Source organism: Antechinus flavipes, chromosome 6 (assembly GCF_016432865.1).
Source record: "Antechinus flavipes isolate AdamAnt ecotype Samford, QLD, Australia chromosome 6, AdamAnt_v2, whole genome shotgun sequence".
In the NCBI taxonomy this organism is placed as follows: Eukaryota; Metazoa; Chordata; class Mammalia; order Dasyuromorphia; family Dasyuridae; genus Antechinus; species Antechinus flavipes.
The window spans coordinates 196,794,195-196,812,263 of record NC_067403.1 but is presented as its reverse complement, the minus strand read 5'-3'; the positions used below and the strand labels follow the sequence as shown (position 1 = coordinate 196,812,263).

General features: G+C 34.3%; 1 protein-coding gene across 1 annotated transcript in view; it reads left to right on the top strand.

Moving 5' to 3' along the window:
- The window catches only part of TACC3 (transforming acidic coiled-coil containing protein 3), a 35,086-nt gene that overhangs the window by 2,828 nt on the left and 14,189 nt on the right, over nucleotides 1-18,069 (top strand). Inside the window, exons 2-8 of the mRNA XM_051964620.1 lie at nucleotides 10,600-10,762; nucleotides 10,947-11,092; nucleotides 11,777-12,832; nucleotides 13,506-13,581; nucleotides 16,260-16,419; nucleotides 16,771-16,823; nucleotides 16,997-17,103. Of these exons, the coding sequence (XP_051820580.1) occupies nucleotides 10,601-10,762; nucleotides 10,947-11,092; nucleotides 11,777-12,832; nucleotides 13,506-13,581; nucleotides 16,260-16,419; nucleotides 16,771-16,823; nucleotides 16,997-17,103 (1,760 nt within the window). The 5' untranslated portion in view covers nucleotide 10,600. The remainder of the gene's footprint in view (nucleotides 1-10,599; nucleotides 10,763-10,946; nucleotides 11,093-11,776; nucleotides 12,833-13,505; nucleotides 13,582-16,259; nucleotides 16,420-16,770; nucleotides 16,824-16,996; nucleotides 17,104-18,069) is intronic.

The following is an 18,069-nucleotide window of genomic DNA, read 5'->3' as shown; positions in this document are numbered from 1 at the left end:
TAAAATTGAAATAGGATCTCTAATGCTTTAAATTTTGCAGAATATTTTTCTCAAAACAAACAACCTTGTAAGCTATGGAGGACAAGAATATTATGTCCATTTTACAGACTAGGAAACTGAAGCTTTGAGAGGTTGTTCTTGTCTGGGGATGTGTACTTTTTCCAGCTAAAACCTTTTTCTCCCATGGCTGGAACAATATTCTTATGGATTCTCTAGTTTTCTCTAAGACTCCGATCAAAAGTTATCTGCTTTAGGAAGTTTTCTAGGCTCCAAATCTTGCCTTCCCTAGCCCTTAACCTTCAGCTGCCAGTTCTGGCTTCTCTTTCAAGGTTAATGTTATTTTGTATCTGCCTTATATACCTGTTTGCTTTATATACCCAATACGTACACATTGCCTCTTGTCCTAGAATATAAGATCCTTGAGGACAAGAGCTGTTTCATTTTTGTTTTTTGTATCCCTAACAATTTATTACAGTGGTTGGCATAAATTATATATTTAATAAATACTTGATTGGTTTTTATTAGGATGATACCTTTCCAAGTTTTCATATGGATCATTGTAATGCACAAGTGATTTTGGACAGTAATTTGATCTGTGAAAAGGCTCTGGTTCCAGTATAGTTTATTGATTGAGCTCTCAGATTTTGTTGAGGTAGTATTTGTAGGATAAAGATTTGTCATCTGTTAAATAATTAATTAAGATTGTGAGATTCTGATGTAAAATTGAACCCTGAGCTTTTATCTTGCTAATCATATGATAGGAGATACATTTTTGTAGCCTATTGTGGGTCACAACTCCACATGGGATTCTGTAAGTGTATGTAGGGTTGCAAAATTATGATTTATTATCAGTAAATGTTTGATTTATATGCCTGTTTTATATGCCTGTATACCTGGGGTCATGTAGAAATGCCTTAGGTGAAAAAGGGTCAAGAATGGAAAAAGAAGCTCTACAGTATTCAGAATCATGATGCTATCATGTCATTCCCCCTACTCAGTTTACTCCAGTGGTTTCCTGTTGCCTCCAGATACAAATAAATACAAAATATTGTGGTTGACATTAAAAGTCAGTCCTTCTGTGATTTGGCCCCTCCTACCTGTACAGTCTCCTAACACCTTATTCCCTGACATATACCTTTCTTCCAATGCCACTGACTTCCTTGTTGACATTCTCAGCTCAGGGCAGTTTCCTGTGACTGCTCTATTCTTGGAACATTCTCCCTCTCTGCTCCAACTACTGACCTCCTTGGTTTCCTTTAAGTCCCAAAGACAATTCTTTTTAATGGAAGCCTTGGCCAACTCCTCTTAATTCTAGTGCTTTCCCTCAGTTAATATTTCCTATTTATCCTGTGTGTAGTTTACTTTGTATGTATTTGTATGTTGTCTTTTCCATAAGATTGTAAGTCCTTGAGGGCAGGAACTACTAGTTGTTTTTTTTTTTAAACACTTTGTTGGCATAATATTCACAGTTCAAGAGAACTATGGAGGACTCTAGCCTCTGTTCCTGTTAATTGTTTTATACTCTTCATCTAAAAGTAAACTGCTACATTTGATAAATTTGATAGCAAGGTACCTGTTCCAGGTTTTTTTTTTTTTTTTTTAACTAAGTCTTTACTATTATAAAGTGAAATGATATCTGTTAAATATTTCTGTTCATTATTCACCTATTTATCATGTGCTCTTGAGAATGTTGATTCTTATCTTCCTTAGCTAAGGAATTGTTAAATATTTCTAGAGTTGCCTTCTGCAAGAGGATGATTTTTTTTTTTTTTTTAATATTATATAGGTTTTTGGTATCTGTCATGGTTCATTTAAACTGTTGAAAGTTTAATTTTGAAAGTTTAAATTTTATTTCTGGTATTGTGTAGATTGATTACTTTGAATTTCTATTGAGCTTTGATTTCTGAATTCCAGTAGGTCTCCTAATACATTCACACACCGCTTTCTTCATAATAATCTTATGCTAGATGTATCTTGCTTGTATTTTATATATTGTAACTCAGTAAGTATTGCCTTAATTCATCGATTTACTTTCATTTCCATATTCTGGCTCAGCGGCTTCAGTTCCTCTCTCTGCTGTATATTAGAAATTTTATGCTTATCAAATACAGATGACGTTTTGATTAGAAAAAATTGGCACAAGCTGAAGAAACTGTTGTCTTATTCAGGGGAATCATATAGTTTGACATCATCCATGTAAAGCAGGTTATTATGAAGATGTTTTGGTTTGATGCCCTTTTAAATTTGGAAGCTTTACTTCTACATAGGAGAGATGATAGATTTAAGGCTGGGCAGAATTATAATGGACTTAAACTGCCTTCCTGAACAATTCCTCACTCCCATCAGTTGTTGATGTTATAGTAGTGGTGGTGATGTGTTTTTAGTGAGAACCATTTCCCACATGGATGTCAGATACACTAGCAACTTCCCTATACTTGCATCCATTTTACAAATCTTTAGCACCTGGGTGGAACTGAATCACAGTGCCATAAGAAAAAGCAGTCAGTGTAAATGTCCCTTTGGCATGGCTAGTTTAATGATGACCTTTTTATTCCTCAGCCAATATATTTTCTTTCCAGATCAGGAAAGGATCATTTGCCTTACCTGAGGTTCCTCTTAGGTTCCTTTCCAATGGTGGTACACCTCCATGAAAATTAACAGGTTGGAGCTCCTCTTCACTTAAAAGTGGGTATTCCCCTACCCTTACTGCAAAACTGTGATAATTATTTGGATCCCAATTTCATTGGAATCCTAACTTAATCAATATAAATTAGTTTGATATGATTTTATAGGGATGGCAATTACAAGTTCTGATAGTAGGCCTCACAACTGTGAACTCAAAATTGTAAATTCACTTGTTTAATCATAGTGGTGAGGTTTATAGCCGCTTCCTATGCCAAGGCAACCAAAATGATGGTGTTAGCCCCTAAATGATGGGATATAGGGTGGTACCTCAAACGCATATTGAGATTATGCATTGTTGTTTCAAGTGGTCTCAAAAGAATTTGTAGACATCCTCCACCTCAAGGATTAAAGATTTTATTATACTGCTAAGAATAGGCTAAATCCATAAGGGTTTAGTAAAGAAAACAGTTTAGTAGTTAATGAGGTTTCAGACCCATTAAGGCATGACTAGTAGGGAGATTATGCCAATGGCTAGCTAGGCTAATCACCCTAAAAAAAGTTAGCTATAACAAGAAAGTGAATCAATCCTAATCCTAAAAAAGAGTTAGACAATATATTGTTTTCTGGTTAAGTGTTTAAACTTTTTCTGTAGATCAGTGATTCAGACTATGACAACATGGTATGAAGTAATTAAACATTGAATTGGCTTCTGTTTTGTTCCAATTTGGCTTTTTCTTTGTGTTGAAATTCTTGTAACCAGGTAGAGAGCCAGAAGGGGTTCGTTTTCTCTGTCTATCTGTCTCTGCCTCCTCCATCTCCCCTGTGTATGTCTCGTTCTTTGACTTTCAAGATTCAGCAGTAAAATTTTTGACTGATGTTAAATTGTTAATTTTGTTCCTTGTGCTACTTTGACTTGCCAGATTTCCTCCTGGAACTTTTATTTTTTCTGTTTGTTTCTTTGTGCAATATGATGATTAGGTTGTGTATGGCAAATAATGATATGATCTTCCAGTGCCTTTCTGCATATTTTCAATAAGTCTCCAGTTCCTTCAGCCATAGTGTGTGTGTGTGTGTGTGTGTGTGTGTGTGTTTGTGTGTGTATAAAATGCTTCTCCTTAGGAATATTCGTTGTTAGTTACACCTAAAGTTCTTACTGAGGGTGCTATGCAGGCAGGTCTTGAAAGCTCTTTTTTGTGCTTTCTATCAGATATTGTGAGAGAAAGCATTTGTTCATGAGGTCTTTTGAATTACTGTCTTTGATATAATTAATCTACTAGCTTGATTCATGCCATCAAACTCAAAGAGCTTTTAAAAATTAAATCTGTGTGCCTATCTTTTTTTTTTTTTTAGTATTTTATTTTATTTTATAATAACTTTATATTGACAGAACCCATGCCAGGGTAATTTTTTACAGCATTATCTCTTGTACTCGCTTCTGTTCCGATTTTTCCCCTCCCTCCCTCCACCCCCTCCCCTAGATGTGCCTATCTTTTTTGAATGATATTTTTGACACTTGTTTATTATAATTTGTGTATTTTGCATTAACTAAGGATTTTCAGGGATTCCAAGTTCTTTAATTTTACCCTCTTCAAATTTTAGTAGCTTTTAAGTTTCATTTTATTTTGTTATAATCTAGGCTTAGGGGTCAAGTTATTTCTTTTGATTACTAAATACTTGTCTGTAATAGCATTGTACTGTGATTTAAAGCCAAGTGTTATTATAGACAAAAGGTATTATAAAGTTCTTGTCTAGAAATGGGTGAGATCTGTTTCCATTTTGTTATGATAAATATGATATGGCACATAATAAAAATAATCATGTATTAAGTTCATTTCATTCACACTTGTGATCTGTATGTTTTAATGATGAGTACCATCTGGCTTGAAGCATTCTTACAGGTGGGATGTGTAAAAAAAATTTAGTCCTCTGCATTTTAGGTACAAATCTGTCAAACAATTGTTATTTTCATAATATTAGTAATTTATATTATTTTAATCTCAGCGTTTCTGCTTATATGAGAGGAGTCCAAGATGAATAGAACCATCTTGTAACTTTAATATATCTCCCTCTAACAGGAAATAATCCTGTCTTGTTTTTGAGCTTAACAATTTTTAGTGTTCCTAAAGAAGGAACTTTTCACAGTATAAATCATAGTTAAAAGATTGTTTCATTAAACAGAATCAGTCACTTAATTTTTGGCACACATTAGAGATCATTTCTAAAATCATTTAATCCTTTGACCATTCTAAGGATTCTTCTTTGCAACTAGTCAAAGATACATTCGAGATATTTCTGTTAATTGAAATGATCTAAGAGGCTATTTTCTTTTCTTGGGTAGAGGTCACTCTTTTGGTTAAGGTAAATCATTCAGGGTTCTCTAAGTCTTGGGTCTATCGTATTAATTACTTCAGGGAGAAGTGTTTTCCTGAGAAAGAAGAGCAGGTCATTATTTCACAATTGATAACTGGAGACTGATAGGATTTCTTCCACATCAGACAATATCTTTAGATAAAGGTATTTTTAAAATCATTTCTTAACATTGGTAAAAGAGAGAGGAAGAGAGCAGAGGCTTTAGTCTGTTTCATGAGGGATATTGAATTTCTGATGTTAGGGAATATATTTTGCCTCTTTTTGTACCAGCTGAGAAAAGAATCCTACTTACTCTACATATCTGTCAAGGTGGTCATCACAATAGCTTTGAGTGGGCTAGCCAGCAACCTTGTGATTTCCCCTATATTTCTTTGATCCTTAGGAGTAGTGCCACATACTGAACAGGACACAAACTTCATCAGTGTTATTGTCAGTCTTAGGACATTTAGAATCTGTGTTGTACTGTAAGTCGTCCTGGCTGGAAACTATTTTTTTAAATAAGACTTAAACTAATATTAATTCAACCCCTGTGAGTAGAATCCTGCTATATATGCTGGGAATAAAGACAAAAGAGGGAAACTGAAAGTTTATCCAAAAACCCATCTTCTGTACCTGTATTCTGTCCCTTTTTTTCCCACAATTTTATCCATTGAACCATTTAGTTGCCCACAAGGAGATGATACTGTGCCTTAATTCCCTATATATATTTGGATATTTTAGCTGTTTTTGTATGAGTGTAAAGAACAACAAGAAAGCCAGTTGTTGTGATTTTAGAGGTGAGTGGAAGAGCAATGTGTATAAGAGTAGAAAGGGAGGAGGAAAAATTTTAAAAGTCACAAAAGAGCTGGCATTTAATTATAGAGATAATAGAGAGCCACTGTATTGAGTGATAGTGTAGGGGAGAGAATAGTCTCACCTTGATTGTCCAATTTTTCCTCCAGAACTCTGTTTTAGTCCTAATTTTATTTTTTATCTTTTTTTTTGAAGGGGACATTTAAAATTATTATTATAAAATTATTATTTTAAAATTATTTAGCATTTTTCCTCAGTTATATGTAAAAATGATTTTCCCCAGTAAAATCAATTTTAACATTTGTTTTTAAAACTGAATTCTCAATTCTCTTCCTTCTTTCCCTTCCTCCCATTGATAAAGGTTATACATGTATAATTATGCAAAACATTTCCATTATAATCATATTGTAAAAGAAAACATAGACCCTCCCAAAAAACCCAAAAACTAACAACTCAAGAAAAATACAGTTTACAAAGTATTGTCAGTCTGTATTCAGATATCAGCAGTTCTTTCTCTGGAGATGGATAGCTTTTTTCATCCCAAGTCCTTCAGAATTGTCTTAGATCATTGTATTGCTGAGAAAATAGCTAAATCATTCACAGCTGATCATCCTACAGCATTGCTATCACTTTGTACATAGTGTATTTCAGTTGCATGAACGAATGGAGGACTTTCCAAGTTTTTTTGAGAACATCCTGCTCATCATTTCTTATAGCACAATAGTATTCTATCATAACTACATACCACAATTTGTTCAGTCAATTTTCACTTGATGGGCATGCCTTCAATTTCGAATTCTTTACCCCCAATGTGGGAAAACTGGGACACTGTTACATTGTTGGTGGAATTGTGAACATTTCCAGCCATTCTGAAGAGTGATTTGGAACTAGCCTCAAAAAGTTACCAAACTGTGCATATCCTTTGCCCCAGCAGTGTTACTACTGGGCTTATATCCCAAAGAGATTTTAAAGAAGGGAAAGGGACCTGTATGTGCCAAAATGTTTGTGGCAGCCCTCTTTGTAGTGGCCAAAAACTGGAAATTGAGTGGATGCCCATCAATTGGAGAATGGCTGAATAAATTGTGGTATATGAATATTATGGAATATTATTGTTCGGTAAGAAAGGACCAGCAGGATGATTTCAGAGAGGTCTGGAGAGACTTACATGAACTGATGCTGAGTGAAATGAGCAGGACCAGGAGGTCATTATATACGTCAACAACAATACTATATGATGATCAATTCTGGTGGACGTGTGGTTCTCTTCAACAATGAAATGAACCAAATCAGTTCCAATAGAGCAGTAATGAATAGAACCAGCCACATCTAGTGAAAGAACTCTGGGAAATGAGTATAAACCATTACATAGAATTCCCAATCCCTCTAATTTTGTCCGCCTGCATTTTTTTATTTCCTTCACAGATTAATTATACACTATTTCAGAGTGTGATTCTTTTTGTACAGCAAAATAACTGTTTGGACATGTATACATATATTGTATTTAACATACTTTAACATATTTAACATGTATTGGTCATCCTGCCATGGGGGGGGGGGGGAAGGGATGAAAGGAAGGACGGGTAAAGTTGGAACAAAAGGTTTTGCAGTTGTCAATGCTGAAAAATTACCCATGCATATATCTTGTAAATAAAAAGTTATAATTTAAAAAAAAATAAAAAGAATTCTTCACCTCCAGAAAGAAGCTGCTATAAATATTTTTGCACATATAGGTCCTTTTCCATTTTATTTTATCTCTTTTAGGATACAGACCTAGTAGTGTTATTGTGAAGTCAAAGAGTATGCATGGTTTTATAGCCCTTTGGGCATAGTTCCAAATTGTTCTACAGAACAATTCAGTTCACAACTCCATCAGCAGGATGTCTCGTTTTTTTTCCATATCTTCTCCCCCATTTGTCATTTTTCTTTCTGTTCTATTTTGCCAAAGGTATAAAACAGTTGCTCATAATTATTTTAATTTGCATTTCTCCAATCAGTAGTAAGTTAGAGCATTTGCATGGCTATAGATAGGTAGCTTTGATTAATTTATTTGAAAACTCTATCTTTTGATCACTTACCAGTTGGGGAATTGCTATTTTTATAAATTTGACTTTGTCCTTTATGTTTGAAAAATGAGGCATTGGTTTTTTTCCCCCCACAGTTTTGTTAACTGTATTTCCCCCCATCCTATTCCCTTCCCTTTCCTGTATTTTGTTCTTTCTCTCCCTTCATCCTGTCCTTCCTCACGTGTTTTGCTTCTGGCTACCCCTTCTCCCAATCTTCTCTCCCTTCTATTACTATCCTCCCCACCCTAATCCCCTTCCCCTTCCATTTGGGTATTTCTATAGCAAATTGAGTGTGTATGTTTTTTTTTTTTTTTTTAAGCCAGTTCTGGAAAAAGTGGTTAATTCACTTTCCCTTCCTCCCCCCCTTATCTTCTCTACTGTAAAAGCTTTTTTCTGTGAAACAGAAAATTTTACTTCTCCCTTTCCCTTTCTCCCAATACATTCCTCACTCACCCCTTAATTTTGTGTTTTTTAACTATTATCCTTTCATGTTTAACTCATACCTCTATTATGTCTCTATATATTCCTAACTGCTATAATAATGAAAAAGTTCTTATCAGTTATGAGTATCATTTTCCCATGTAGGAATGTAAGAATTTAATCTTAGGAAGTTGCTTGTGCTTCTCTTGAATCTTTTATTTGAAAATCACATTTTCTATTCGGCTGTGGTCTTTTCATCAAAAATGCTTGAAAGTCCTCTACTTCATTGAATATTAATTTTTTTCCCTGAAGGATTATACTTGGTTTTTCTGGATAAGATGATTCTTGGTTCTTATCTAGTTTCTTTGCTCTCTGGAATATTTACATTTCAAGCCTTCTTTCTGATTCTTTAATGTAGAATTGCTAAATCTTGCATTATCTTGTGTGAAGTCTGGGTTAGCACCCTGGATGCCTTAGAATCAGCAGGAGTCAGGATAAGCAAAAGTCCTTGGTCTTTAGGGGGAGAAGTGAAGGGAATGGACACAAGCTCTTCATCACCTCCCTTCTCCTCATCCACAGCCAAAGTGACTATGGCTTATCTTATTCCACCCCCTAATCCCTCCTACAGTTATCTATATATATCAAAAGATCAATCAGCACAGAATAGTGAGAAGGGCCATTTTCCAAGTATGTGCTAATAGAGTATTGTCCAATTGGTAATTGGCCTTAAGTGCTTGGTTGTTCCAATTCCAGTGCATTTACTCAGAGTTTCAGCCCTTTACAATCTTCACTGTGGCTCCACAGTGTATTTGAATTTTTTTTTTTTTTTTGGTGGTAGTTGCTTACATTATTTTCTCCTTGATCTGCAAACTCTAGAATTTGGCTATAATATTCCTGAAATTTTTCATTTTGGGATCTCAGATTCTAGAATATCAAAACAATTTTCCTTGATCATTTCTTGAAAGATGTCTAGCTTCCTTTATTGATCATGGCTTTCAGGTAGTCTAGTAATTTAAAAATAATATCTCCTGGACCTATTCTCAATTTTAATTAATCTTTCTTGTCACCATAATAACTTTGTGCGGTTAGGATTTTTCCCCCTGTTGTTTGCTCAATTTTCCAGCTTATTTGACTTTTAACTCATTAAGGTAGAGCTCTGTTTCCAGGTTGTAGGGTGTACTGTCTCAAGCTTCAGGAATTTTGTGCAACTGTTTTTAGAGATATTTCTAGGGACCTCTTAAGTTTTCATTTCTTTTAAGGTGATGTGATCTAAGAAGAGTAATAACTCTCCTGCCCTCTGCTTCAGTGCATGAGTGGCAACAAGCACTAGTGTTCATTTCACTTTGGATGAGTACATACAAGTCTTGCTAAGTTTTTCTGAAACCATACTATGCTTCGTTTTTGTTAGCACAATAATATATCACAACTTGTTCAGCCAGTCCCCAATTGATGGGCACTTAAATTTTCCTGATTACAAATAAATAATCCCTACTGGCAGAGAATTTAATTACTAATAGAGATGGCAAGAATATGCATACATACATTTAGGTAAATACATGGATCAGGAAAGGCTTCAGTTGGAAGGGTACTTTTGAGCTGCATTTTGAAGGAAAGGAGGTATTTTGTGAGGAGAGAGTATTGTGTTTGAGATAATGATGTAGGGTATGGAATGCAGTGGTTGAGGAGTAGTAAAATAGTTAACTGGACTGTAGAATTTAGGAAGGGGAGCTATCTATAATGTGCCTGCAAAGGAAGACTTGGGCCAAGTGTTAAGAGCTTTCAAAACCAAATAAGTGATTATATTTTATAATACAGTCGATAGGGAATCAGCCAGAGGAGTTTAAATAGTGGAGTGATGCGATCAGATCTGATATAATTTGTAGAACCTCTTTTTTCTGAAAATTGGGTCACTTGAGTCCTAAGAACTGGAAAATTGAGTGTGGCTCTTACATTCCATAGCAGATTTGTTGAGCTCTTCTAAGCAGCTTTGTCATTTTCCTCATGCTCTTTGTAGAAGTAATACTTGAAATCTAAAGGCCAAGTAGTGCAGTTGGGAATGTAGCTTTGGGCTTCCATGAATTCTGTGAAGGCATATTTGGGTAAACTTTATAGTTCTGCCTTTCTTGGCAATAAAGGCTAAAGGCATTAATTACTTTACTGTGTAATTATATTCAATATACCTAAGTAGACTATTACACTATAATGTGAATTATGTTAGCAGTCAAGTTTGTAATAACCGGCCCTTTCTATTCCTGTTAAGATTATCTAAAAGACCAGCTGTTTCAGTAACTACTCCTTACATTGTTACGTGGATGATTTGCTTTTCCAGAATGAGTCTGCAGATCTTAAATGACGAAAATATTACTGGTGATATAACTGCAGAAACTTGTGACTTCCTGTTTACACCGCCAGAGCTAACAGGAACATTATCATTTTTTCGTACGTCCCAGAAAGAAAATGTGCCACCAAAAAGTATAGCAAAAGCTATGAAAGTAAGTGTGTTTTGTTTTTGTGTTTAAAAACATTATCTTCCATGTTCCTTTTTGGGGCCTACTTTTTTTCTAAGAGAGAAACAGGAATAATACTTACACTATTGTTGAAGGCCTTAAATTATTTAAGTTGTAACTGTCTCTGTGTTCTTTTCACTTTCTCTCCCTTTCATTTCTATACACAAAGGTAACTTTTCAAACTCCTTTGCGGGATCCACAGACAAATAGAATTTTAAGCCCAACCATGACAAGTAAACTTGAGAATTCTTTTACCCTGAATGATTATACAGATGATTTAAAGGATGCTCATCCTCCTGCTTCAAGAAATGAAAAGTAAGTTTTGGACAAGTTATAATGATCTAATTTCAAATTATCTTGGCTAGATAGAGGGAATAACGGAGCTGGGGTGGCAACTTATTTCTGATTGCAAAATCATATTTTGAGCGGCTATTGATTGATGTGATTGATATATTATGACTATCACGATTGATTCAATTTCAAAGTTCATAACACAGAAACTATTTGCTAATAAAAATATTTCGGAGAAATGAAGGGAACCTTCAATTTTTCTCTGCAAATTAAATTTCTGCATTGTTCTGCTAACAATTTCATTGTCTTATTTTATAGTCGTATATCTGTTCTCAAAGAATAATTTCTTTTGCTGATAATATGAATCTGTTAACTTTAGCTTTAAGGAAGTTTCAAAGGTGCATAAGATGGAGAAATTTGGGCTTGATGGCAGAGAAGATTAAACATAGAACTAGTTGAATGTCTGGTTTTAAAAACAGCAGTAAATGAAATTCATGTCTAGTCTGGTACATCTCATTATCTGCAGTGGGTGACATTCCCCATAAATATTATTTCTCAGTGCCATTGTACTGTAGGTTAAATCTCTATGCCAAATGCAGATTTGGGCAATATGTATTCAGTATATTTATGAATAATTTCTTTCAAATGAATTAAAATTAATTTTGAAGCTTTGTCACTTTTATTTATATATATATATTTTTTTGAAAGAAATCAGCAGGTAACCAAAGGAGTTGATAGGAAAACAATGAATGAAACTTCTCAAAGACAAGAAACAAATCCTGCCCTTTATCCAGATCTGCTGTCAGTGAAAAGCAGTGGCTCCTATAATATTGATTTGGATAGTCTGATGGATTTTGACCCATTTGTAAACTCGTCCCAGAATCCAAGATCTTCATTAGTAACTAATGACTCTGAACTTATCTTGGAAGAAATTAACTGTTACTCATTGGATGAAACTTATCCATTTATTTCTGAAGACTTTAAAGAATCCTCAGGAATAAAATCTTCTAGAAGCCCTGAAAAAATTTCAGAGAAAAGTTGTGATAGTCTAAAATCTGCTTCATTGACTGACAAAAACACTGATGAAATAAATAGAGTAGCAGCCTTAGAGGAAGAGTCTGATGGCAGTGTGGTAACCCAGAATCTTATGAATGGAGTTGTGTCCAATAAGGAAGAACAGAAGTTATCTTTGGACTCGGGACAGCCTGAAGAACCAGTTTCTGCAGCTCATAATATCCAGCCTGCCAGTATATCAACACATTTGCTAGCTTGTAACTCTGACTTTGTCAACAATGATGAAAAAAAGACAATCGATTCTGAGTTATCAGCTCTTCCCCTTGTAGAAGAGAAGCCTGTACATGTGGTTGAGCCTTTGAAATGCCAGCCTGTAAAACTAGAATTTGATTTTTCTGATAACATTACTGTCAAGCCACCACCAAGAAAATTAGGAAAGGGTCCTGGAATTAAATCTAAGAAACCTTCTATAACCCAGGAGAGAGTGACAAAAAACCTGGCAAAGGAAAGCAAATGTCAGGAGAAAGAAAATATGGACCCTCTTCCAAAGGGATCTTATAATTTAGATTGGGACAAGCTTGATGATCCAAATTTTAACCCATTTGGGAAAAGGTCTAAGCCTTCTCCTTCTCATCATCAGAAATCTAGTAATGAAAGCACTGAACTTGAAGAGAATCATGCAGCACAGAGTGACAGCTTTCCTAGTGAGCAGAATAGTATGACTGCTATTGATGACATACCCAAAAGTCAGTAAGTAAAGATCCTTATTGGGGAGGCTGTTTACTATATTATTAGACTCTTGGAATTTCAATGAGAATTTCGTAATATTTATACTAAAATTTTGTTTGCAGTTTATAAACTTCATTTACTATGTTAACCAGATTCTGAACTGATCTTTTTAAATATAGCACACTTCATTTCCCTCAAGTTAAATTTATTGAGAGTAAAAATTGACTATTGAGCAGATTTTGACATTCTCATTATTTTACTTTGCAGATTGCAATCATTAAAATCAAGTATGATTTTTTAATATGGATTTTACAAAAGATTTACTCAGCTTCTAATTAGTAACCTATTATGAATAAATGTTGGGCCCACTATATTTCTAATATTGCTGACATTTCAGAGTATAAGTATAGACTCATTATACTGCTTTTATTTTGCCATAATACATTTTCTATGATCTAATCAAAGATACTCATGTACCAAAAGAGAGGTGATATCATAGTTTTTTTTTTTTTTTTTAATTCATACACCTATAACTTTCATCCTATCTGTCAAAGCTGCTTCTCTCTTTGTCCTTGAATATCCAACCTAGATTGTTACAAATATCACCAAACTTTTACTAAGATATTCTAGGCTAATATGATAAATTTCAAATCTCTGTTGGTGCTTCATTTTAAACTTGTTTTATTGCTTTCAGGCAGGTTCTTACCTCTGTTGCTGCTGCTGAATCTATTCTTCCAGTAGGAACAGAAACTTTGATAACTGGGGATCAGGTATGGTATATTTCATCATAGCAAGGTGGAGGGATAAAGGATGTATTGGAGATGATTTCTTTGGTCTAGAAGATATTTTTATTCCTATTGACAAGTAGAGGCAGATGCTCTCCAAAAATGATACTATATAGTATAATTATATAGACATAATATGTATGTGTGTTTATATGTAATGGAATCTTTGGATGTAGAATATTTCATACAAATGCATATATATGCCTCTAAGTAGTATTCATACTATGCTTCTATACTCTCATGACTCCTTTGCCTCCAACCCCTCCCAGGTATTGTTTATATTTATATGTATATATCTATATATCTTTTTTTTTTTTTTAATAACTTTTTATTGATAGAACTCATGCCAGGGTAATTTTTTATAACATTATCCCTTGCATTCACTTCTGTTCCGATTTTTCCCCTCCCTCCCTCCATCACCTCCCCCAGATGGCAAACAATCCTTTACATGTTGAATAGGTTACAGTATATCCTGGATACAATAAACGTGTGCAGAACCGAACAGTTTTCTTGTTGCACAGGGAGAATTGAATTCAGAAGGTATAAATAATCAGGGAAGAAAAACAAAAATGCAAGCAGTTTATATTCATTTCCCAGTGTTCTTTCTTTGGATGTAGCTGCTTCTGCCCATCTTTGATCAATTGAAACTGAATTAGCTCTCTTTATCGAAGAGATCCACTTCCATCAGAATACATCCTCAAACAGTATCATTGTTGAGGTATATAATGATCTCCTGGTTCTGCTCATTTCACTTAGCATCAGTTCATGTAAGTCTCACCAGTCTTCTCTGTATTCATCCCGCTGGTCATTCCTTACAGAACAATAATATTCCATAACGTTCATGTACCACAATTTACTCAGCCATTCTCCAATTGATGGGCATCCATTCATTTTCCAGTTTCTAGCCACTACAAACAGGGCTGCCACAAACATTTTGGCACATACAGGTCCCTTTCCCTTCTTTAGTATCTCTTTGGGGTATAAGCCCAGTAGAAACACTGCTGGATCAAAGGGTATGCAGAGTTTGATAACTTTTTGAGCATAGTTCCAAATCGCTCTCCAGAATGGCTAGATATGTTCACATTTCCACCAACAATGTATCAGTGTCCCTGTTTTCCCACATCTCCTCCAACATTCCACATTATCTTTCCCTGTCACTCTAGCCAATCTGACAGGTGTGTAGTGGTATCTCAGAGTTGTCTTAATTTGCATTTCTCTGAATATCTATATATCTTTGTGGTAGAATGTTCAGGATCAATATTCTAATCATTAAGAACTTTATTTCTATTTTTTAAATCAATTGAAAAATAAATTTTTTCTGTACTGTTCTGTCTTTTTTTTTTTTTTTTGAAATGAAAACATTTAAAAAATGTGTGAACAGATACCAAAAATTGCCTGAAGTTACTGTTTTGTAAATCCTTAAAAGAACTTAAATATTTTTGGTAGGATTAGTGGATGTTGTATAATATATCCTTTTTAAATTTAATAACATCTTTACTTATACTGTTGTCTCAGTATAAATGACTTTCATTATCATACTTCCAAGTTAGCAACAATCTAAAGAAAAGTATTTGATTCTAAGCTTATGGAGGTATTTTAAAATTTAACTTTTAGCAGTTATCCAGCACACTGTGCTCTACTCATGTCACTTTCTCTAAGTCAGGCAGCACGAACCTTTACTTAAATCTGGGGTAGCTCCAAACAAAAAGTGCTTTGTGTTGCATTCCTTACTAATTAGTATTCCAAATTTTATTTGTAATCTACCTCTCCCCCAACTTAGTCTTATGTTTTCAATTACTTTTCTCCTATGGTACTCTCTCTGCTTACTGCTGTGGAAGGAAAATATTTAGAACACATTTAAGCCATAATTAACAGGCATTTAAAGCACTTAATTCATTCTAAAAACTTTACTAGGAATTGAAGATTTAAAATTAAAAATGAAATATTCCATGACATGGAAGAATTTATCGAAAAGGGAGGGGAAAAGGGAGAGAAGGCATGTGTGTGTGTGTGTGTGTGTGTGTGTATGTGTGTGTGTGTAAGAGATATTTTGGCAGCTGGTAGAAATTAGGAAAGTCCTCAAGGAGGTGGTTTCTGAATTAAAAGTTGAAGGAAACTAGATGTGCTTGTATCTGGGCCTGAGGGGCAGCTTGTCTAAGCTACAGGTAGGAAATGGAATTTGGGATGTTGGAAGACTATCAAACAGGCCAGCTTATATAGACCACAGAATCCAGTGTTAAATTAATTACAAGAGCTGCTTCCCCTCCCAATTTTATCTGTATTTTAAAGAAGTTTTGAGAATTAATGCCTGACAGGAAAGAATGTATATCTTTTATATCATAACATCCCAGATGTTTTTGTGAAAATTTTTTTTGGGAAAGGGAAGACCATCTTCCCAGAGCTTTAAACACATAGGATCTTTGCTTGTTGAAAATAAGAATTATTCCATTTTTTTGTATGTGTATCTTCTGTATCTAAAATTTAGAAGGCCTTTGGTAAGTGTTTGTTGATGGATTAACCATGCAAATTGTTCTTACAAAGTAATAAGCATTGTAGAAGATCTTTATTTAATGTTAAGTTACTGTTTAAGTCTTTAGAAAGAATATATGGTTGTCATATATTTGATTCTGCTGGACCAAGATATTACTTTAAAACTATTTTAGGAGAAAACGGAAGATTCTTCAGATACTTCAGTTGATACAAGCAGTCAAGCTAGTCCAGCATTAACCACTGGTTCTGAACTCCACCAGAAGGATGAATTGGATACAAATGTCAAGGGAGAAACTGCTATATCTGAAGAGGACTTCAAATCTCCTTCACAAGGTAAATGGCATTCTGGGAAACATTTAATTCTGCCAGTTCTATTATATTTGCTTATATGTCAGCTATATTTTGCATACTAGTATTATTTCAGTCTCTTAGGTTTCATTTACTAATGCAATTTCTAAAGATCTTTACCAAAAGATTTTAGTTGTGGGAGAATTTATTGATAACTTATGTATGACTAATATAATAGTTATTTGTCAGCAAGTTTTCTTTTAAATTGAGAATTAAATTTTAGGATGTGTTTGAAATTTATTTGATGTTGTGAATATTGGTAGCGGTTGGGGCAAAGGGAAATTCTGTAAGTTTGATGTCATTTGAAATGCTTTATTGGTGAATTTTTTTCTTCAGTTTTAGGCACAGGTATAGAAATCGACTATTTGGAACAATTTGGAACTTCTTCAGTAAGCATATAATTTTATTTTAAAAATTGAAATCTGATAGAATTTAAATGCAGAATTTGATGTATAGATATTTTTATTTTTGATTACAAGAACTTAAATCAAAAGCATTTTTGAGATGATTGAACTGTGTGCAACATTTTAATTTTGGGGGTCTTTTCTTTTTTTCTCCTCAGTTCAAGGAATCTGCCTTGAGGAAACAGTCCTTATATCTTAAATTTGACCCACTACTGAAAGAGAGTCCTAATAAACTACCTCCTGTAAATATTGAAATAACAAATGGGTGAGATAGTTTTGTTTTCTTTTCCTCTTTTGGTATAATTTAGTTTATTTCAATAAACTCATGCTTACTGTGGCCAAGATACTATTAGCACATGTTGAAGATTAGAGCCACAACCTAGAAATTTTTTCCATTTTGAGGGAGGGGGGAGACAGTTGGGGGCTATGGTAAGATATAGAAGGCAGTGTAAATACATGTAGGTATGCCTATACCTGTGCTGGAGGAGAGGGGCTAGATTCCCTCTTCAGGCTTGAGGAACTTGGAGGGATGGCCTGGAGAGGAAGGGAGCCAGTTGACAGTGTTTCCTACTAATTAGAGTTCTTTCAGAGCTAGGAAGGCAAAAATCATTAATTTGATTAGAAAATTTAGATAATACTCAAGCATTTTATGATCTGTTTAGGACTTGAAATCTTCCTTTAAAATCTTATTTAGGTACTGTGTTTTGATTTGTATTCTGCTCTGGTCTTTTCATCAGAGATAAATGAAATTCACCTGTTTCATTGAATGTCCATCTTTTTCCCTGAAAGATAATGCTCAGTTTTACTAGATTCTTGGCTGCAATCCAAGTTCCTTTGCCTTTTGGAATATCAAATTCCATGCCCATCGATCCTTTAAAGTGGAAGTTGTTAGGTTCTGGATAATCCTGATTGTGGCTCCTAGATATTTGAATTGTTTTCTTCTGACCACTTATAATATTTTCTCCTTTATTTGATAATTCTGAAATTTAGCTATGATATTCCTTGGAGTTTTCATTTTGGGGTTTCTTTCAAGGATGAATTCAGGAAGTCCAATAATTCTTAGATTGTCTCTCCTAGATCTATTTTCCAGGTTAGTTGTTTTTCCAGTGAAATATTTTACATTTTCTTCAACTTAAAAAAAACTTTTAAAAAAATTTTGTTTGATTCTTGAAGTCTCATTGAGTCATTCACTTCCATTTTCTGAATTCTAATTTTTAGTGAATTATTTTCT